This window comes from Pleurodeles waltl, chromosome 7, assembly GCF_031143425.1.
Source record: "Pleurodeles waltl isolate 20211129_DDA chromosome 7, aPleWal1.hap1.20221129, whole genome shotgun sequence".
NCBI classification, from domain to species: Eukaryota; Metazoa; Chordata; class Amphibia; order Caudata; family Salamandridae; genus Pleurodeles; species Pleurodeles waltl.
The window spans coordinates 17,509,388-17,533,214 of record NC_090446.1 but is presented as its reverse complement, the minus strand read 5'-3'; the positions used below and the strand labels follow the sequence as shown (position 1 = coordinate 17,533,214).

General features: G+C 42.3%; 1 protein-coding gene across 1 annotated transcript in view; it reads right to left on the bottom strand.

Annotated features, from left to right (window-relative positions):
- Nucleotides 1-556: 556 nt before the first annotated feature.
- Nucleotides 557-23,827, bottom strand: part of LOC138303565 (transient receptor potential cation channel subfamily V member 6-like) — a 110,605-nt gene continuing 87,334 nt past the window's right edge. The window contains exons 11-15 of the mRNA XM_069242825.1: nt 18,769-18,934; nt 17,240-17,306; nt 13,969-14,237; nt 11,997-12,103; nt 557-3,330 (exon numbers count right to left, since the gene is read on the bottom strand). Of these exons, the coding sequence (XP_069098926.1) occupies nt 3,045-3,330; nt 11,997-12,103; nt 13,969-14,237; nt 17,240-17,306; nt 18,769-18,934 (895 nt within the window). The 3' untranslated portion in view covers nt 557-3,044. The remainder of the gene's footprint in view (nt 3,331-11,996; nt 12,104-13,968; nt 14,238-17,239; nt 17,307-18,768; nt 18,935-23,827) is intronic.

Genomic DNA, 23,827 nt, shown 5'->3' with positions numbered 1-23,827 from the left:
AAGCGTCACGGGATCCTGTTGGACCAACAACGACGCGAAACATGTCGACCGCATACTAAGGAGCGTTGGATCACTTCCATCCTCCCTAATTATTCTGATTGTTCTTGTGTGAGTGTCCGGGCATTGTCTCCAGTTTCACTCCCTTGATTTCTTTTTAATCTTGACCATTTCCCAACAGCGAATAATAAACTATTAAGTGAGGGATCTGAGCCAATTTGACTATTCTTTCTCTGTACAATTTTTCCCTCTCTCGGACCCATATTTGGCTCCGCGGCATCATCGAGTATATTCAAAAAGATCTCCGGCAAAGAGCCCCCCCTCGGGGGGTGCCCGTCAGACATTGCAGCGCCAGTCTGACGAGGAGCTGTCCGATGATGAAGCATGACACCAAATATGGTGTGTGAGGACTATTGCTCCTGATTATCAGGACCCTTTCTCTTTCCTTCTCTTTCAATTTCGGAACAGTGTACCACATCATATTAGTACCTTGTTGGGAGGGTGTACACTGGACCGCCCAATCCTCCTCTCTTACCCCCCTCTTTTTTCGAAGTAATGTAAAATAGCTTCCAGGAGGTTTAGAGAGGGAAAAAGTAACTTCTTAAAAGTTACATTTCCTAAATATTTATTGAAACTCCAACTTTTTAATTGATATTAAGAATAGTAGTTGAACCATCGCCCTAGCTTTTCTCAAACATGCGAGAGCAAAATCAATATATTAATGTGAACTTTAATTTTCCAGGTAAGACAGCCAAGGCGGCCCACAGTGAAAATAGATTTTAGGGGCTTGTAAATGTTGGGATAGGTCAACATCAATGGCCTGAATCCATGTTTTCTTGTCATACCTGTGGATGGCACAATAATTGCTGCAGTTCAAGGGCAATATTTAAGTTTCCATGCTATGGGTGTGCTTTCTACACTTTATAGTATGGCCTTGGGGGAGAGTTAAGTATGCCAATCAGGGGCAGCTCGCTCATTTTTACATGTTTTAGGGGTCAGAACATAAAGGCCGGGCAATAGACAGCAGTGTCCCATTGTACAGAATCTAAAAACCAGCAATTGAATTAAAAAATGGGGATGACCATGCAGACTGGGGCATTTTTTGCTTAGCTGCTTCATCTGATAAGAAATGTCTAGTACATAATAACGTTAATTCCCATTAGCTTCCTTTTGCAGTGATTCCAGACTCTGAGAGGAGTCAAGTAGCTCTCTCCTTGCCCTTTACAGGTCTTTTCTCTATGGGTTCCCACTCAGTCAGGGTCACTTGAAAGTTCATCTTTTTTTGCTTCACTAGTCTAGTTGATTCCCCCAAAAGTGAGTGTGCAAATCTTTGAAATGCCCTCAATTTCATCTGGAATTAGTGAAAATGTGTAATAAACTTGCATGCAGAAATACACATGTGCATAACACATACTTGAGTGCATTTCTCACATTGCAGGCAGTGAACATGAGGAAATATATAGGATTAAACATATTAAAGTTTTGTGAGAGAGGAACCTTAAACAACCATAGTGTGCTACCATAAAACAGTCCTTTTTGTAAAGAGCCACAAATATAATTGATTTATACGTGTGATTAATGTTCCAACTCAGAAATGTTTTATTCAGTTCATCAACACCAAATTTTCTTAGAAAAAAAAACGTATTTCATTTAGCATTTTTTCATAACCAGATAATGCTAATAAGATGGGCAAGGCATTTTGTTCATCCTCATGTACCTTCATCAGGGCTAATTACAATCAAATATCTTAGCCAATCAACAGAAATTCAGGTGGAGTTCATGTAACAGTAAATGTCAGAAACACAATTCTAGTAAGTACTAACCTTCTATTAGAGTAAAAAGTCCTTAGGAGTACTTGGTCTATGTGTAGGCATTGTCCACTGGAAGCTATTCGAACAAGAAGGTGTGACCACATGCTTTTCTTAAGTTTTCTATTGAGATAAAGGTTTTATGCAGCTGGCTTATGGAGGTGTGCACTGTTTGTTTACACACATGATTCAGCCAGCTAATGTGGTATAGATCCAACAGCTGTCACTCAAATCCATCTAGGAGCAGAAGTATGTCTGAAAAAATTCAACTTGAATGGATTTAAGGGGCTGATATGTATGAATCCCTTAAAATATAAGAATATATGCACCTCCTATGTATAGGTTTACAAGGCACAGATTTAGCATACTTATGAACCATATTCAGGGAGTGTTTGTGTGTGTGTATGTGTAGTAGGTTTGGATGGTGACAAAGGTATAGACAGAGAGACAGGCTTTTGGTCACTAAAAACATATTTTAGGGTACACCTGAATCAGTTCATGTGTTTTTTTCAAAATAAAGAGACAGGCTTACACTGAGAATTTGGCTCAATTCATTGGTTAATTTAATGAGATTAAAACCCTTTTAACTTTTTAGCACTTTTAGAAACTCACAGGAATTGATAATGTCTATCACATTAATGACGCTCACCAAATCACAGACCTTCAAATATCAATCTATAGGAACAGTGAATGTTTAATAGGACTGCGTCAATTAAAAACAGCATACAGGACAAAGTTTGTCTTACACTATGTAAATTGCTTAAAACATCAGGTTTTTGATTTGTTTGTAGAATGCTAACCCGTCTCTTGTTCATAATTCAGTAGAAGTATCAACTGCATATGACTGGTTATGCAACTACTTTTGAGGTTTTTGTGAACTCTAATATCAGTCCACCTAGAAATTATTTTAAAAATACCTTCAATATGGCACCTGTGTTCTTAGTGATAAAGCTGCATTGCTATGGAAATAGAAAGAAGACGATTGATTCTGCAAATATCACTACCAAAATTATTAATAGATTATGAAATGATATGACTGGTTAGCAACAAGTTTTTTGTCACTATAATGGTTGAAATTCTCATTTCATTGAGTGTGCATGTTTAGCACACATGGTGTGTGACACATTGTGCCCATGTATGCCATTCTTTTGAAGCAGATCTACCATATCATCTTGGTACTATCTGCTTTGCCAGGCTCATACATGGAATCATTCTCAGGATATGCCAGTCAGGGTCTTATCATATAAAATAAGTGTCTTCCTCATCGAAGGTGGGGTTCGTTAGACCTTGAATCAGCTCTCTCGGGGTGCTTCTAAGGATCTGCCAGCCACGACTTGACTTCCTCTGAGCGATGTTTCTGCGGTAGGGCATCTGGAAGAATCGTTCTAAGTCTTCTTTTCGCTCTTCTTTAGGAGTCTCATTCAGTATATGGACAGGTTGTCCATTCTTTTCATTGTGATGAAGGTTGTCCTTTTCCTCGCCTAAAGATGTTTCTCCTTTATTAGAAATATCAAGGTGTTCCACACTGCAAAAACAAGCAAAGCATTAAAAAAAATAAAAGGTGTGCACAGGGACTTATCTATATTTACTACAATGTTTAATAGTCTGATTTAGATCTCAGCAGATGGAATACTCTCACAAATGTGTCTGATATCTCGTCCACTGTATTATGATCTCCATAGGATATAATGGGATCGTAATATGGCGTATGGGATATCCATCAAATTTGTGACAGAGTAGTCCCTTACTCCAAGATCTAAACCAGGCCCTAAGTTTGTGAAATATATCATGTTTATCTACAAATGCCCTTCGCAAAGGAGATTGCATAGAAATTAGATTCTCCCACCATTACAACTTTTGGAGTAAAGAAATGCACGGTTGACAGAAGGCATAACTGATTGTGCCAATGCACAATTGGTAGCTGTACTTTAAAAAATGTATATAATAGAGATCACTTTGCAAACTATGAGGGTCATTATGACCCCGGTGGTGAGTGTTAATGTGGCAGTATGACAACAACAAGCTGGTGGTACATACCGCCACATTATGAGATTGGCAGGTTGGCTGCAGCCAACCCGCCACTTCTCCACTCATAACGCCATGGTGGTATGAGGTGCTGGGCTGGAGCTGTGTATCTCCAGCTCGGCGGCCGGCATAGTATCGCCAGCGGCATTATGAGCCTGCCTACCACCATGGTTTTCATGGAAAATCATGGCGGTAGGCCCTAACGGTGACAGGGAAATCCTTCCCTCTCACTGGTAGCCGGCTTCCCCACCCCCAACACTCACTTGACACCCCCCACCACCTATGATCCTCACACACACCTCCCCACCCCCTCCGATCCTCACGCACACACACCCTCCGATCCTCACAGACACCCTCACCCCCTCTGATCCTCACAGACACACCCCTCAGATCCCCACTGACACTCCCCCCCTCCGTTCCTCAGACACACATCCTCACATCCATACATGCACACACCCACAGACACGCACCATGTATACACCCAATCACTCACACTGGTATACACGCATTCATGCACACACTGGCATACGCGCAGTCATACATCCAGACATGCTCACACACATTCTTACACCGATCACACTGACATGCAGACACGCACTCACCATTCTTACATGCATATACTCACACACATACAACCCCACAAACAACACAACACACACAGACGCATTCACACACTCACTCACACATTCATACACACACTCAGACACACACACACACAACACCCCCCACCCCTCTACCCACCTCCCCTGTCAGAAGCCCGACTTACCTTGATCGAGGAAGTCTTCCGGCAGGGAACGGGAAGGGGTGCTGCTACTGCCAACAGCGCCCCACCAGCAGAACACAGCCAGGCCGTATGAATTGTCATAATATGGCTGGTGGCATTCTACTGGTGTGGTGGTGCTGGTGATAGCAGCGCCACCTTACCACAGTCCACCACCATGTACACTGCCAGGTTTCTGCCCTTCTTGGGGCCAGCAGTGCTCATAATATGGTGGATGGATGGTACCCGCAGTGGCGGTATTTTGGCGGCCATCACTGTGGCGGTAGGCGGTTTTCATAATTGCCACCTATGTCCTTTCAATCAAGAAGAAAGATATGGAATGTTATGAAACAGAGAACAAGATATGTCCTCCAAACATCTCTTTTGGAGAATATGTCCTCTCACTGAAGCAGAAATTCAATCATTTAGTCTGGCTTCAGACAGCTTTAGCTGTCTCTCAAGCCCTTCATGTCAGCACAACAGACACAGCATTAAAGAGAAAGCGGCCTTTGGTCAGCCCTCTTCAGCCTTCATTTTTTCTCTGTGAGACCTGACCTCAGTCATTGCTTTGATGGGCTGTCCATCCTGTTTTTAATCAGCCCATGACACTTCGATGGTTGTGTTCATTTCCTCAACTACTTTCCAGCATAAATTAGAGAGGTTGTAAAACGAAGTAGAAAAATGTGTTGTAGGAGATTGTTTTGTTAATACTTTCTGTGTTTTTCATAAAGTTATTTAGTAATCTTCTGTGTTATGACCCCTGCATTGGGAGCATGATATGTATTTGAAATGTAGTATTATTCTGCTGTTGTATGCCACTGCTTTCGAGATCTCACACAGCTGGACAAAAAGGAAACAAAATTAGCAGGCTTTTCTGAACAGACATGGACCTCTTTCAGTAGATTTAGAAGGGAACCTTTTCTTCTAACATGGCTAACACACGAACTTGATGATACAGCCATCTAAGAGAAGGAGATAACCTTTATAATGTACTGAGAGTGCTGTGGCAGATTAGATGTGGTACTCTGGCTTATTAAATTTTAATTCCTGTGATTCTCAGTGAGTTCCTCACGCCTGGATCATCCACCTCATCCATGTCTACCTCTCTGTTTGACCAGCTCCATTTAACATTTAAAGAACTCAGCAACCCATCCTTCCTTATTTGTGCCCTTGCCATCTCCGAATTGCTACGCAGAAAGTTATTTTCACTGGCTGCAAGTTCTCATTTCTACTCTTTTAAATAATTATCAAGTGTAATAGACTACCCGTTGACAAGCAAACAAGAGCCACAAGTCACCCTTTAGTGCTTTCCATTTCCAGCAACAGACCTTGTCACACACCTGCACATAACACGTTTTTATTGGGGGGAAAATGAGCCCTCCTTAGAATTGTTTGCAGAATCAATTTGTTTGCCATCAGGACCAACTTTGTCCACTCCTCTGAGTTTATGATGTCTACATTTTTATTCCTCAACGGTCTACATCAGGGCACTGCGCGCTCTACGGGCGACTAGAATGCAAAAACCTAACAATTTCAAGCTAACATAATGTATACATTGTGCTGATATGATGTTGTTTAACCTCTTGCATTGCAGAGTTTAATCCTGAAGACTTATGTTCAGCATGCATATAAATACTGTTCACATGTAATGTACTGCTGCAGGCTTTTCAGACTGTGTCAGGGTGTGGTCCCCTTCCAGGGCCTTCTAGAAGCTTTCCCTGCAACATGCCTGGGTGTGGTTGGTGGGCTGGGCTAAGATTCTATAAAAGGGAGCCAGCCCAGCTCCACGTGCTCACTATTCAGAGGTCCCGCTGCAGAGCAGCAGCAACTTCCTGAGCTCCTGTTCTTGTGGCTTACTTTGATCTTCCAGGCCTTGCCCTTTTCACTTTGTTGGTGATCCTTGATCAGGGCGGTAAGACGGAGGTCGGGGGTGGCCCCCCGATCCCGTTCTCAAAGGCTTTTGAGTTCTTGGGCCTAATTTTACATGATAAACAATTTTACTCTTGTGCGTGTGAATGTGCGCTTGGTTTTTCATGGCATTTACATGCTGATACTCGAATCGGCAAGATGCGCGATTCTTTGCTTGTGTGCAACTCTTGATATTCATTGGGCGCTACCATTTTATGGCATTTACAAGGTAGCATTCGAATCAGCAAGACGCGCAATTCATTTCTTGTGCTTAATTCATGTTATTCGTTGTGTGCTAGCATTCCTTGGCAGTTACATGGTGGCATTCGAATCGGCAAGACGCGCAATTCATTTCTCGTGCTTTAACCCTTGATATTCATTGTGCGCTACCATTTCTTGGCAGTTACATGGTGGCATTCGAATCAGCAAGACACGCGATTTGTTCCTCGTGCTTTAACCCTTGATATTCATTGTGTGCTACCATTCCTTGGCAGTTACATGGTGGCATTCGAATTGGCAAGACGCGCAATTCATTTCTTGTGTGTAATTCATGTTATTCATTGTACGTTATCATTTCCTGACATTCATATTGTGACATTCGAATCGGCAAGCCGCGTGATTCCTCTTCTGTGTTTGAAATCACGGTGTTCATTATGGGCTACCATTTTACGGCATTTACTTGGTGGCTTTCGAGTTGGCAAGACGCATGATTTATTTCTCAAGTCTAATTTATGTTATTCATGGTGCACAATCATTCCATGGTATTTACAACCTTTGTAAAAATCTGCAATGTGCGCAATTCATGTTCCGGCAATTTTGAGAAAACAAAAAAGCTAGAGTTCTAGATGTAATGTTGTGTGTACATAATAAGTTTCTCAAACACGATTCATATGATGGTTTAGAAATCAATCAGATTATTTCCTGATACTCATGCAAAAGATAATACTTTAGTTTGAAAGTTGCATTTAACCTTTCTTGATTCCCTCACAGGTATCCAGTCATCTTGAAGCATAGGTATTTAAGTCTATGCTTAGGTTGTCAATGTTTTCAGAATGACAATGCTTAGAGTCATAGCCTAGTATTGATTACTATGATATAATCTTGATACTGTGTATTTTAACCTTTTTGCTTCCTACAGGTCTCCTTCCCAGCTGTTCCCTTCCTAATCCCCTTTTCCCCACTTGGACTCTCTTAGACTCTGTGACAATTCTAATCAGAGTATTGGAGCTGTCTTGTGGTGGAAGTGTTGGGAACGTGCACAGACCCCGAGGATCTGGTGACTCTGACAGCAACCTAGCCTGTCCTAGGTGTCCGAGGCAAATAATGGCTGATTCATCTCATACTGAAGTTTTCCCATCTCCTTCTCCACTCATTCTTACTTTCATCTGATCTCTCATTTTTTCTTGGGAACCCTCTCATCTTGTCCATAACAGTGACATCTCTATGACTTCCTCTCTCACCTTTCATTCCCTAGTTTTCGTACTATGTATAATCCCATCCATCATCTCTTTCACGTTTGTTGCTTCCTTTTATTTTCCCTTTTTTCTCATGACTTTCCCTTCACTCTTTTTTCTCTCCATTCTCTTCCCTCCTTGACTCACCATCTCCTTTCTATGCTTGAGTTCTTTCTCACCTTACATCTTCCCCCCCAATTGCCCTTTACTCTTAAAGGCACTGGCAAACAATGATTGAGAAGCTCACTGCAAAACCTACACATTTAATTCTATTTTATTCAAATAACACAACCTGATCCAAAATCTGCTCTCCAATGTCTGCACTGTGTCCTATTTGCCACTCTAGGAAGGCCTTAGAACCATCCGAACCAAGCAGAATCCTGTCATAGCAAAAGAGCAGATGTTGGCAGACTAGCATTCATACTTTTGTGCTGGTTCTACTATTGAAATAGATTCACTTAAGAAGCTGAACAATGTGTATTGCACCTTAGGCAAATGAGGTGCTTGTTTAATAGTAATTCTAGTTTTATTGGCCACATTAGACATTGTTGATAATTGCAGGTTACTTCTAATACTGCAGCACTGCATGAGATTTCTGAACCGGGTCCAGTGTGTGTTCACATCTGTAACTCACCTCCAGGTATCAAGGTTGGGATTGGAAACTACATCTAGGACAAAGCTGAAAAGTCAAGGAGTAGCTCCCAGCTTGATCCTGGCCCCTGCACTGTTCAGACTTCATATGGATCCCAAGAATCTGATCCTCAAGGGTACAGGTGTTTCTGTACACCAATACTTAATTGACTCCCAATCATACCTAAAGGCATCTATAGTTAACAACATTTTTCCCTAAACATCTGACTCATTAATCTATAAAACTCAATGTCAGAAATGTCCTCATGGTAAATGTCTGGGAACAAAGTGACTCCTTTAATGCCCTCTCATAGAGGCAACTTTAAACCATCTCTCCTTGTGTTATATTCCCTACTTTAGAGTCTTTTTAGGTTCACTCTTTAGCCTAACCTCACTCTCATCAAGCAAGTAAAATGTACACCCTTAAACAACAGCATGTTAATTCACTCAGACAAACAAAAAAAAACAGTATATGCTGTAGTGCTTTGGATAGTTAGATTTTGAGAATGGTGTACTTGCAGACGCTTTCTCATCATCCATCACTCTGCTCAAAGCCTTATCACATTAATTAAGCACTATCTTTTGATTGGGAACAGGTGAAAATGTTATGCTTGGTGTCTGAGAAATTTGAATTAAAAATCCTCTTTAGTGGTGCAGTCAGATTTTAAAGTACAATTGTAAAAATGCAACTTTTAGAAAGTTGGCATTTTCCTGCCTTAATCTATTTGGTTCTTGCAGCTTCTCATGGGTCACATGACTTGGTGTAGTTGGACTTTGTTTATTCCTCTGTCTCAGCACCACAGTCGAGGGATTAGTTGTACCTTCATGGGATGTGCCATTGAGCGGCAGGATGGGGGCAGAGCAGGGCACAGCCTCACTTGAAACTGAATAGGCTGTGCTCTGCCTTCACACAAAGATCTTGTCACACCTGCATTGTTCATGCTGCCAGTTTGGAGCCAAAGGAGGGGAGGCAGGAAACTTTAAGCACTTCAAAGGGAAATCTCTAGAAATGTTTGCTGCTTCAAAGAAGACACCAGGTGTATGAAGAGGACCCTCAGACCCACTCTTCACTTTATTTACTTGACTTGTCACCCCTGCATTGTTCATGCTGCCAGTTTGGAGCCAATGCAGGGGAGTCAGGAAACTTTAACCACTTCAAAGGGAATTCTCTAGAAACATTGGAAGTAGTGCTAAAGGTGTCCAGATAGCCAAACTACAAAACTTAGAACTTAGACATTTATTGGACAAAAAATACTCTGAGACCCAAGAGGAGATTGAAACCTACCTGCTCGTCGATCCATCCAAGGTGCATCACCGGCAGTCCTAACTTTGCAGCCCTCTTGCTATATTCTTCTCTGCAGCAGCAAACCATGCTCAGGTTTCCTTCGCAGGAAGGGTGCCCAGGCCTGTGCAGTCCCTATTGGCCACAGCTAACAGCTTCATCCTATTGGTGATTTTCGACTTCAAAAAGAGACTAAGAGCCTGATTTAGAACTCGGCGGACAGGTTACTATGTCACAGTGGTGATGCATATATTTCATCCACTGTAATCTAAACCCCATTATGTCCTGTGGCGTAAAGTTAGAATGTAGAAACCTTCACTGTGACTCCATCCAGCGACTTCCAGACGACGACACCTCCTCATTATTCCACAGGTAAACGTAGATTGTGTCTGATCAACTTCTTGAACCAGACCCACACGCCATTGCAGTCAGGTCATATTTTCCGACTTTGACCCTGTATCGCTTGACTAGATGTCCGCGGTTGGCGCTTTGATCTTTTAGGCGCTAGTTTTAACCTTAAACATAAAAAATCCATACATCTGCTTCTACTGATTGGATTTTTGTGATTTGGTGTCAAATTATTTTCCAAATTGATGGGCGATTTTTCTAGTGTTGTAGTTTCATTTTCTTGCTGTTTGTGTGCTGCATAAATACTTTACACATTGCCTCTAAGTTAAGCCTGACTGCTTTGGAGCCAAGCTACCAAAGGACTAGGCACAAGTTAATTTAGTGACTTTTGTGTGGCTCACCATGACAGAGAGAGTCACTGTTGCTTGAGCAGGGTTAACACCCCACTCAACCAACAACCCAATTTCTCACAAGAAGGTTAAATTAAAGTATAATAATAATGTTTTTAGTTGAACATGTTTTGCCTGTTCTGATGTAACTAACCTACCGGACTGTTTTACCTATTTAAAATAACACGTAATCCCTTCAGCCCATACTTAGTGGATCAACTTTTGGTATTCTACCAAACTGAGAGTTTGGTAAGTAGACACAAATTCAACTCCCTTTCCCCCCAAGTGGCTCATTAAGTGGCAAATTTACTAACTTTTCAGGATACGCAGCATGGCAACCAAAGAGAGAGACAGCTCATTATAGACTAAGAAATGGCCCTGTTGTTATCTGCCCTAGTGCTGATGCAGTTTAGGCTGCTGTCCTCCAAAGATGTCCACACATGCAAAGATGGAAAATGTGGAGACATTTAAACTTGCTCTACTGTTGCACCGGTGTCTAGGAGGAGGAATATTAGGTGCAAATCCCTGCCTACAAATGTTAATAAATAGGGATTTGTGTCAAAACCATTGGGTGGGTTGCATGTGAACGCTCATTTACCACCCATAGTATGGCCCTTTGATGGAAAGTACTGCAAAGTGCTTCTTTAAATCCCTTCCAGGCTGTTTTCTAGTAAAAGCAGGATTGTGGGGGGACAGTACATAATAAAGTCAACGCTTTGTGCTGGTTTGCATCACTTTTTTCACGCAAATGTGGTGCAAATTGTTGATACATTTTACCTCCTGGGTTTTGCTAACTAGCTCCTCCCGCATATGTATTTTGACATAGAGAATTTAAGTAAGTGCTGCTGTCTCCTTAGAAACATTCTAGAAGTAGTTAGCTAGGAGTTTCAGATTGGAATGAATTGTGAATTGTTGTCATCTGCTACAGCATGCATGTCTGATAATAGTTTTTCAGTCTTGGAGAGGCGCATCCCCCCAGTCCGGGCGCAGAGAGTTCATAAAGTAGTTTAAGAATATTCCACCTTTGCCTTTCTTGTGTATCTTTGTGCTGGAACCATTTCGATCGACACATCACTTTTGGTTTTGTGGTACTTCTAGAAAACTGTGAAGTGCTGTCTTTTTGGCTGCATGTATTCTTTCCAAGGGCCTAAATGTAAAAAAATGTTAAACTGCATGTAGATTCCTCACTCAAAGGTCGATAGAATGTGTCACAAAAGGTGGCTTTAAGTGTGGAGGTCCATCATCCTTTAAGCATGTGCATGATGTTTTCCTCAGACCCAGCATCACACTGAGAGCTGGTGTTTCCAACAAATATGATACAGTGAAATGAACCTGAATAAACGTGCTACAGATACGTACATATATTGTAAACAATGCTTCAGGTGTCCAACTTACCATATGTACCGTCTATTGTCCAGTCCATAATCCGCCCCCGAGATTCCACAGCGAGACCACATGAAGTGAGGGAGGCTTTGCTCAAGCATAACTGTTGTGGCAACCACCTGTGCAAAGCAAGTAAAAGTAAAATGAAAAAAGGCATATCTATATATACATATATATTGTTGAACTTTCTACCATGGTGGGAGGGCGTGCAATTGTACGCTATCTATTGCTACATAACCATCTAAGTTTCAAACTCGTCACACTTGGTCTTAAAGTTAGTCCACTGGGTCTGTCAGTTGTCATTTCCTTTCCATACTGGCTTTCTCCAAATCCATTGCCGGGAAAGCAGCAGCAAGAAAAAGACAAGCATTGGCAAGAGCATATTGAAGAGCTATTGGCTTTGCCAATGTGTTTTAACCAATTGGTTTACTAGCGTGGTTGCTGTTCCATACGGTGAAAAGCTGGTGGCGTAGAAGAGCGTGGAGTGTCGTAGAGTGGACTGATGCAGGGTAGAGTGCAGTTGTATGGAGTGATGTAGAGTGTAATGGCATAGAATAAAGTGGTTTACAGTGCAGTGGTATGAAGTGCAGTGGTACAGTGTAGATTAGAGTGGTGTACAGTGAATTGGCAAAGAGTGCAGGGGCATAGAGTTGAGTGTTACAGAGCAAAGTGCATTGGCGTAGAGTGTATTGGCACAGAGTGCAGTGGCATAGAGTGGAGTTGTGAAGAGTAGTTTGGTGTGGCCTAGACTAGAGTGGTGTAGAGTACAGTGGCAGAGTGCAGTAGTGTAGAATAGACTGGTGTAGAGTGCATTGTCATAAAGTAGAATGGTACAGGGTAGAGTAGAGGGGCATTGCTTGAAGTGGTGTAGAGTGCAGTGGCTATATGTCGGAACCACGAGTGCTTCAAGCACCCATGGCTCAACAACGAGGTCGGAACAACAACCTCGTTCTTACCACTAATGCCTTTACCACAAATGCATTTACAACGATTTTTCGTTGTAAACGCATTCCTGGTAAAGGCATTATTGATCAGCATGCACTGTTCCAGCATGCTTCTCCGCTAGCACCCCACCCCCAAAAATTACCACGATCCCCCATCCACACAACTACCCCAACCCCCACCCCCAAAATAACCACAACCCCAACCCTCCTCCCCTAAAACCTAAACACCCCAACCCCGCAACCCACCCCTTAAACCTTAACCCTGACCCTACCTCCCCCCTAAACCCTAACCACCCCCAGCCCCCCACCCCATCCCAAAAACTAAAAATACCCTGAGTCCCCACCCCCACCCCTAAAACATAAACACTCCAACCCCCCCAACCCACCCCTTAAAACTAAACCCTGGAAGCTTACTAATTATGTGCTACATATAGGTAACATATATATTCAGTGCATCTCCTGATGTGTTATGGTGCATTGTCATTGAGTGCACCTGAGCACAAAACTCCATGAAATAGAGTGGGACAATGCACCATATCCATAATGCAGCACCTGGTCAGGGCTTTCTTTGAAGAGAAGACTACTTTCATCTACTTTCAAGAAAAGTGCAAAATCAAGACATTTAGGCCCATATTTATACATTTTTAGTGCCGCATTTGTGCTGCTTTTTAAAGCAAAAATGGCGCAAACTTACAAAATACAATTGTATTTTGCAAGTTTGTGTTGCCTTTGCATCAAAAAATGACACAAATGCAGCGATAAAATAGTATAAATATGGGCCTTAGGCACTACTGTGAAAAGAAGGGAATAAAATAAACCATAAATTATTATTTTAATGACATTCCGGGTTGACTGTCTTACAGGAGTGGAACCGCCATCAATGAAGCAAAACCTGAGATGATGAAGATGGTTAATATGGCGATGCCAAAGATCAGAAAACTAAGATGCGCTCGGCAGGCAAATGATTTCAATCTAGTGTGTTTCAATAAAACTTCAACCTCTCTAAGAATAATCAAATACGAACACCAGCATCAACTTACCTGCAGCCTCCAGAGTTCATCGCGCTCTTGGGCAAAGCGCCAGTGCGTGTCACTCATCATGGCAATGAACAGGTTGAACATCAGCAAGTTGCAGATGAGGGTAAAGGCAAGATAAACCACGCTGAACATCATGGGTAGATTAACTGCATAGTTGGCAGGTGAATTCACCACTAAGACAAGAAGCTGGTAGGTGGTGTAGAGGGACACTGGATAACTATAGAACATTCCCAATTGACTTGGGTCTTCAGTCTGGAAAATAATGTAAAGAGCTGACATAGGAGGGGGGAAGAGTGGAGGGGAGGGGAGATGAGGGGAAGGGAAGGGAGGGGAGGGGGTAGGAGAGGAGAGGGGAGTGGGGAGGAGACGAGTGGAAAGGAGAAGAGAAGAGAGGAGAGGAGAGGTGAGGAGAAGAGAGTAGTGGAGAGGAGAGGGGAGAAGGGAAAAGGAAGGAAAGGGGAGGGGGATGGTGAAGGGGAGGGTGATGGGGAGGGGAGGGGAAGGGATGGGAGGAGAGAGGAGGATGTTAGACTAAGATAGCAACCTGCCATGACAGTCATTTTCTTCTACAATTTAACAGTGAAACATATTTTGCTAATGAGTCTGCGTTATATTTGCCTTGTATTTGCATGCCCAAATGCATTTAAATGAACACACTAACAGCAGATGTACACATACAAATGAGTCTTTCATTGGTAACAACATAATTATGGTTTGAATGACAGATAGTTGCTAAATCCACGATTGAGAGCGGGCTTCTCCAACAAGTAGCTTGTGAGCTACTGGTCGCTCTCCAGCATATTGCAAGTAGCTCTTCTGTGTGTAGCCCGGCCTACTCAATTAGAAGCTTTTGCTCGGCTGAATTAATGTCAGCATGCCAGAACTGAAAAGTATTTATTCGAGACAAACATGTATATTTTCAGAATTCATAAGATGCTGTTTAGAGAAACATGGCTGAATTCCCAAAATATATTGAAAGCTGACACTTGTGGGCTAAATATTGTGGCCTTGGGGAGATTTATTGCTAATTGTAGTACCTTGTCTCCATGGGCATTGCAGCAAATATTAGCCATTTAGAGGCATTGCAGATTGACAAGCCTTTTTTTACATTACAGCTGGCAATCCTGCCTGATTTGATTTGATTTAAAATTTTCTAGAGCGTGCAAATTCCTGTAGGCATCTTGGCGCTAACATAACACTCCATCCTGTATCCTGTCTCCGGCCAGGTCCATAGTACTAAATTAACAATAGCTATATGGACGCTGAAAACAGCATGCTTCTTAGCTGATTGCAGGAGCAAAGAAAGTGAGCTTGACTACTAAGAGGCAAGGGCAATCTGTTCCAGAGGTTGCAAGTAGAATTAACAAAACTACTGCCTGACCCACTTAGGTCAGCATTGCTTGTAATCTTTCATAGGGGGCCACTCATGCAATGTTGTCTGCTGTGCCACTATTATAACGCTAATAATATTAGTTGCTCTGGATGGTTTTCATTGAACATAAGTAGTTCTTATTACAGAAAAAAGTGGAGATCCCTGTGTTAGAGCTATCTGCTTATTGACTGCTGAGCATGGCACAATTTGGTGCAGTTGTTTGAGTTGTTGAAAGTCCAAACTATATTTTTTTCTTCCAGGCATATTTAAAATGTGACAATTTTTCATAAAATGTAGGGTCACAATTATGTTTAAACCACGTTCCAACTACCTATAAAACAAGAATAAGTAGGGTTATTTTAAGAACATCAATTTCACTAATCCACAACAGTCCTCACAGGCCATGTGGTCATGTCATAACACCATCCCTGTCAATAAAGGGATACATCCAATTTTTTGTAAGATACTTTATTGTTGTCTACTGGTTTTCAGGCAGTTGAGGACTCTTTTCAGATCATCTCAGACTGGCCATAAAAGCAAGTCTTCATAATTTCATCAGTATCCTTAGAAGGTAATCAATTCAACGGTTAATAGGACGATGCATCAAATGTGTCTCACTCATCCAAACATCTTTGGTTCCATAAGAACTACACCTATGCCATGTGCTAAAGTTGTCAGGTTTTTGTAAACACAGGGAAAACAGCAAAATGTAACTTTTGCAGGATAACAAAACCCCATTAGGTTGGGAAGGTGGGTCAGGAGGAAGAACTGGGACTGAGGGCTGTTGCTGGAACCAGAGAAATAAGCTGGCTGTATGGCATAATAGCTAAATAAAAACTAATATAAGGCATGTGGCCTTTGATCCAAAAAAGGTATGGCCAAAAGAAAATGTATTGGTCTGGGGGATGGAGGTGAGGATGGAATAGAAGGGACATGTACTACTGCCAAAGCACAAACCTCCTGATGAAAAGGAGAGAGAATGTTTAGTGCAGAATCATTTACAATTCACTTTGGAATAATACATGAACATTTTCAAGCATTTCTTTAAGTGGGTATCTTTTAAGGATAGTTACCCTATCTCTGGTGCCAGATTAACTAAGGTTTTGGGTCAGGGTTGCTTCACTTTTATGATACAGCCCAATACAAAATCCTTTTTGGCATTTATTAAGTCCCAAAACTGCTTTGCATGACTGTGTGTGGTTTAGTAAATACAAAGTAACAAAGGCAGTGCATAGCTCTGCCTTGTGTCACTTTACGTCTGGGAGGCGTTTCACTGATTTTGATGCAACCACAGAATTACTGAGGTAAGTAAACGTCTGATTGTGCCAAAAAGCTACACCTCCCTGAAGCAGGAGTAACAAGAGGACTATCCTTATTTCTTCTCTTTTCTCCCTCTTTCTAGGAGTGATGCTCTCTACAGCACACGGAGAATGAGGAAATTGCGTATAAGGATTGTTTTTGTACAGGAAGCTCTCCCTTCCTGCCTCTAAAGGAGGAACGCTCGCACCATAGTGATTTAGATATGGCGCATTTCTGGTGTCCCCCTTGACGCTGCATTAAATGTTAGTAAATCTGCCCCTTGGGGGCACCTTTACTATCTTTTCATGGAATGCAAGGCAGCAAGGAAACTTGGTGCACCGTGTTGTGTGAAAGGAGAGAACAGACAGACTCCATATTTACAAAGATACGCAGCATTTCTGATCTCTCCTTGCCTGGCGCACCTTCAGCTGCTAGGTGCCCGTGGGCTTTGTTGTCTACGTGTAAAGAACCATGAATAACAGTAGTCCCTACGAGCATTATCAGTCTGTCTGTGAACCTGGCTGACAGTGCAAAGTAGTCACTAAATAAATATACACTTACCTCACCCCCCCCCACGCACACACATTGAAATGGCACCACTACCTGTTCCAAAGCCAAGCACCACCACTAACATCAGACACAGGAACCGAAGTAAATCTCCAAACATCATCTGCCAAAAGAAATGCAAACATGACATGAAAACTATGCACATGTGACAGAAAGAGACTGAGAGAGAAAGGCAAGAACATCTGCATGACTGTCACAGTAAGGGACAGCATTTTTGCTGATGTCGGTCTCTGAAGGAGCATCTGAAAAAGGATGTCTGACTTTTTGGAAGATGAAAGAGATTTACAGACTGGCAATCATGTTTGTGAGTTGTGTGGATAGGTTAAAGCAAAAATGAGTGAACAGGTGGATAAATGGATGGATGACTGAGTGTATGATGAATGAGGGCAAGAGTGAATTGGTGAAAACATCTATGAGAGACTGAGTGGAGTGCATTGGCTGATGGATGAAAGAGTGGCATGTGAGTGAGTGCATTGATGGATGAGTAGGCAAGATGAGTGAGGACAGGGATGGACAAGGCCAGGACCACCTCTCCAGTGACCCAGGAGCTCCTTTTTAACTTGTACAACACTATTGGCTTGAAAATCAGTGCAAAAGCACATGTCCTGCCTTTTACATACTTTGCACCCTGCCTTCTAGGTTGTCCAGGGTCTATCATAGGGGTGAGGTATATGTTAAAAAAAGGAAAATGTGGACCTGCCAAAAGGGTTACTTTTCCAGGTCAACATGGGAGTGTAAAACTGCACATGCAAATTCTGCAATGGAAGGCCTGAGACATGGTTAAATGATTGCTTAATGAGGTGGCACAATCAATGCTGCAAGCTCAAAAGTAACATTTGATTCACAGGCCCTTGGCACATGTAGTGCACTTTATTAGATAATGATAAGTAAATCAGATATGCCATTTGGGGAGTAGCCAATATTGCCATGTTTTTAGGGAAGAGAGCATGAACTTTAGCACTGATTAGCCGTGGCAGAGTTCCAGGAGTCGTAATGCCAGCACAAACGAGGTCAGATAAGTGGAGGAGGAACTCAAAATGTTGCGGGGAAGACCACCCTAAGACTCTCAGGTCTGACACACTGCAGATCATTAATTTATGACGCATCGCATATAAACTCCTGATCCACACCTACAAGGCACTGCGCAACATCGGACCGGCATACCTCAACAACTGCCTCACCTTCTACGTACCCAACAGGCAGCTCACCCTTGCAGCCATCCCCAAGATCTGGAAAAGCAAGCAGGAGGAAGATCCTTCCCCTACCTAGCATCCCGGACATAGAACACGCTACCTCTCAAGTTCAGGCTGACCGCATCACTGAAACAGTTCAGGAAGGACCTCAAGACCTGGCTCTTCGACTGAGCAGCACACCCACAGAAAGCGCCTTGTGACCCTATGGGTGAATAGCCACGCTCCACAAACCAATGATTGATTGATTGGTTGAGATTCAGTCCAAACTCATGCTGTTTCAGAAAACAAACATGTGCCTCAGCAAAGTACAGATACTTTCATATTTTAACCTCATAGGATTCCTTTGTTATGGAAGCAGTTTTGAGTGCTTACCTTTTGTAGCATGATAGTGAATGGTCCCACTATCTCAAATCCGCGTGCAAAATACATGACGTAACACCATCCAAAGACGAGAGCTGAGGACATCGGTACCACCTCGCCATCTGTGTTAGTGACACGCATCAGTAGGACTACAAGAACCAGGCAACTATGAATGACTCTGTAGAGTTGGAGAACAAGGTAGTGAGATGCAGGAGTCAAGAACACAAGTTGATTTGAAATGCAAAGCTTTTTTTATCACACATAGTAATTGAAGGGCCTGTTTTAGAGTTTGGAGGATAGCTACTCCATAATAAAAGTGATGGGTATCCAGCCCACCTTATAAAGAGTGTTACATATCCAAACTCTAAACCTGGCAATAAGTCTTCTGTCCCCCATCCACTCCATGTACCTCTCATTAAGTGATGTACTGTGCTGATTGACTGATCCCAGAAAGTAGCAGTGCTTTGTAAATATATGAGTGGCCATCTTGGTTTTCATATTTGCTCACCGATGCCTTTTTTCCATAAATGGTTGCATATAAAAAACAGCAGTCCGCTGCTGCACCAATCATACATCCTTTAGAATCAGTTATTCGATACTCATGAGCTATCCTAGTTTGTATTTGTGTGTGCGGTGCAAACAGCTGTAATGTCCCAATATATTCAGATGACGCGTCCCAACATTATGAGTAGAACATATTTCAGTGAAATTGCACCTGCTTAGACTTCATTCGAGTGACCTTCAGTAGTATAGAGCATTTCAGTCACATAATCTTGGATAATGTCCAAACGATAAATCTAGAGAAATAGAGGCCTTAACGAATGGATGGAACCTGAAAATGCCACAATACTCTGATAAAGAGGAAATTAAAAAATATTAAAGAATGGAGAACGCCAGTTCTGCTAAGCATCAACCACATGTGGACTAAAGCCACCATTGTTTGGGCTGCGAGCAGCTCAGAGTTTGGGAATGAAACACAGCTCAAAGGGAGGCTTCCTTGAAAGAAACATTCATTGAAAAACAAGAAGAAATGGAAATCGGACTAAAGGGCTCGCGGAGGACAGTCTGGACTGAGAGTGTGTCTGCATTCGTTTTCTGGTTGGATAATTGCTTAGAGAATTTGCAGATGAGAGGCACACAAAGGGAGAGGAATGGTGAAGGTAGCTGGGAGAATCACAGCAGATAACACTAGAGCATTGGAACCAAGGGGAGGCCACAGGCACATCAAAGAAATGGCAAACAAAAGTGCCAGGGAGAAATGGACCAAGGAATGAGAAACAATAAAAGAACTAACACAAGAGTGATAAAAAGAGAGTAAGACAAAAAATAGAGAACCACATAAAAAGAAAACTTGGAGTAATGCAGATGTTCCCACTTGGATGAAAAAAGGTGGTGCCTTATGCCAGCAAACCAGGGCTCTTCTCTTATGTAGACAATAATGGATTTGTTTGTAGACAGTCCTCATTTTAGTTTTGTGCACTCGAGAATCGCCTTCGTTTCTATCATCCTGAGGTGTCTCATAGGCCCCATCAGTACTTATATTCCACTTTTTTAAAAGGAGGTTCCACTTCATTTCATTCAGCAGGGCTCTACACTCAGAGGAGGCAATGTTTGTGGAGCAGCCACATTCATGAGCTGAAAGTCCTAGCTGTGACACTTTAAGCCCCTTAGGTATCAGTACAGGTACTACAAAGGCACTTACAGTTACTGTCTCAGGCTGCCAGATGCAGAATTGTTGAACGTATTCTAGATAAAAACATTGTTTCTGTTCCTATAGAACCTACACTTTCTGAGTTTTAGAGAAACAGGGATTCACTCTATAAGAGACAAACTACTGATTTCATATTAAAGGAATGAAGCACGTGGCTAAGAAGCCACGTTTCTGCCACCAATAATCAGCTTATATTTTGCGCTGTATTACATTGCAGGACATTGGAACACTGAAGCTGTTTCATGCAGATGCACAACACAGATTGAAAAGTTTTTCTTTGGCAGCATTGAAGCTTTAATATGTTTCAGAAAAATAGAAAGTGCATATGGTAATTCATCTTTCCAAACATAAGACACATTACATTTGTAAATGTATAACCAGAGAAACATTCCCAAAACATCTAATGACATTTCTAACATTACTTTTTCACAACACCTTCCAATATATGCTTTAGAGTCACTTTTTAAATTAAAATCTGGAATGGACTAATTTGCATAGTCTAATGAGAACCCAAAAATGTCTTTAAAACTGTTGCTAAGCTTCTGCAAGTAGGCTTAGCACGTCCTAATATCATTTATGCCGCTAGGCATGTATATTGCTCATAAATTAGTTGTTTCCAATCCCAGATAGATATCCAGGTTTTACATTTCGATACTAATTAGCACTGATCTTCCCTGCCCCCCCTGCCCTTGTGGTCTTCTTACGAAATGTAACCATCCAACATTCTTTACTGGTTTGGTTTCAAATCAGTCGGCGATAGAGCACACAAGTGATGGGGTTAACAGGAATAGTTAAAGCTTCCTTAGTAAAGTAATAGTTGAGATTAGAAGGATGAACAAAGAGACAAAGTGTGAAGCTGCTAAACATTTTAGAGGAGAAGGATAAGGGAGACTGCTATGGTGGTTGATTAAGGTAAGGACCAACCTTGGAGTAAGGGGTACTTCATAGGACCGGCAATGTTTACTATTAATGTTAAGGTACCATTTACAGTTATATATATGCTTAGGCATACTTTTATGGCTAATGTTACCGTAAATGTGAGAAAGAATAATTGATTGAAATTATTACAGGGAATTTTACGTTTGTGGGAGTTTAAATTTGGGCGGCATCTTAATGTTAATTGTTAGACCTGGCATCCTTCGCGTGGTCGCCCTTATCTTTTTTGCCTTTGATTCCCATGTTTTGACTTTGTGCTGGACTCTGGTTTTGTTGTTTTTGGTACTCTGGGCACTTTACCACTGCTGACCAGTGCTAAAGTGCAAGTTCTCCATGTATAAATTGAATGTTTAATTGGCTGTTCCATGATTGCCATATTTGATTTTCTGGCAAGTCCCTAGGAAAGTGCTCTAGAGGTTCCTAGGGCCTGTAAATCAAATGCTACTAGTGGTCCTGCAGCACAGGCTGTGATACCCACATGAGTAGCCTTGTAAATATGGCTCAGACCTGCCACTGCAGTGTCTGTGTGTGGTTCAAAACTGCCAGTTCGACTTGGCAAGTGTACCCACTAGCCAGACCCAAACCTTCTCTTTTTAGACATGTAAGGCACCCCTAAGGTAGGCCCTAGGGAGCTCCATGGCAGGGTGCAGTGTATGTTAAAGGTGGGGCATGTATTGATGTGTTTCACGTGTCCTAACAGAGAAATACTGCCAAATTCGTTTTTCACTGTGCAAGGCCTATCTCTCTCATAGGTCAACATAGGGGCTGCCTTTAAATATTCTTAAAGCACAGATTCCATTTGAGAGCAGATAGAAGTGTGGAGTTTGGTGTCTCTGAGCTCACAAATTAAAAATACATCTTTTGGTAAAGTTGTTTTTTAAATTCTCTGTTTGAAAATGCCACTTTTAGAAAGTGGGCATTTTCTTGCTTAAACCATTCTGTGACTGCCTGTTTGTGGATTCCCTGTCTGGGTCAGAGTGACAGTTGGGCTGTTTGTGAATCTCCTCTAGACAGTGGCACAAAGGGAGCTGGGGTGTAGCCTGCATATCTTCATGAGCCATCTGAGCTACAGTGGAGGGAAGAATGGTCACTTACACCTGAATGGGCTGTGCCTGCCCTCACACAATGCAGCCTCCCCCTCCCACCCGTTGTGTGTTTGGGGCCTAGCCTGTGCAAGGCAGAATCCCATAAACAACATTTGAAGTTTGCCTATTTCAAAGGCAGAAAGAGGTGTAAGTAGTGAACCCAAATTCAATATCACTGCTGGAACCTCTGCCAAGGAGAAGAGCTTAAGAGATGAGGAGAAGTACTGCCCCTGTCTGTGTCTGTGCTTTGTTGGGATATCCTGCAGTTTCTGCTTCTGCCTGTGAAAGGGGACAAAGGCTTGACTTTGTTGTGCATTCCTGCTTGAAGAAGAATCTCCAAGGGCTTGAACTGAGCTTGCCTCCTGTTTTGAAGTCTCAGAGCCATCAAAGACTTGCTCTGTCAGCACCTGGACTCTCTGCTGAGACTCCTGCCCTGCCAAGTGGTGCCCTATCAAGTCCCTGGGCCCTTCAAAGGTGAAGTTGTCAGAACAACATCTGAAATCCACCCACAGAACGCCGTGCGGGGACATTTTAGAAGCACCATCTGAAACGCGGCTGATAAACGACGCGCCACACGCTTCACGACAAGAATCAATGCTCCACCTGCATTGCGTCTGGGAGATCAAAACATTGCGGCTGGAGAAACAATGCAACACCTGCTGACAGCTGCTGGTTATGATGCAAACCCCATGCAGCGTGGTTTTCTAACACGTGCAACCGGATTTCTCACGCATCGTCCCTGGGAGTCAAAAGTCATCTGAACCTGAGTGGATCCGAGGTTCCCTGTCTGGAAATCGACACATCACTCTCTTGTGAGGTAGAAAAAAGATGCATCACCTACCCGCCTTGAGAAGAAACAACGCATGGCCTCACTTGTAAGTAAGGAATCGACACATCGCTGACTTTTCTGACGCAGACTCACCGTTGTGGCAAACCAGAAAATGTATATCTTGACTTGTGCATGTTGCATTTTTGTTGTTTTGGTTTTGTTTGATTTAGATCAATATTACCCATTCTTCTAAACTGGTGTGGTGTCCATTTTTGAGTGTTTTCACTGTATAAATGTATGCCTTGGTACAAATACTTTATACATTGCCTTTGAGATAAGACTGATTGCGTGTGCCAAGCTACCAAGGGGGTGAGCAGGGGTTATCTTAAGTGTGCATCTCAATTGCCCTGACTAAAGTGAGGGTCCATGCTTGGACAGGGTGCAAACTGACTGCCAACCAGAGATCCTATTTCTAACATTAATCAAACATTTTGCTGCAGACAATTTTATCTTGAGGATTGTTTGTCAAGGTTTTGTTTGGAAAAGTCTATTCATTTTGACATAAATATG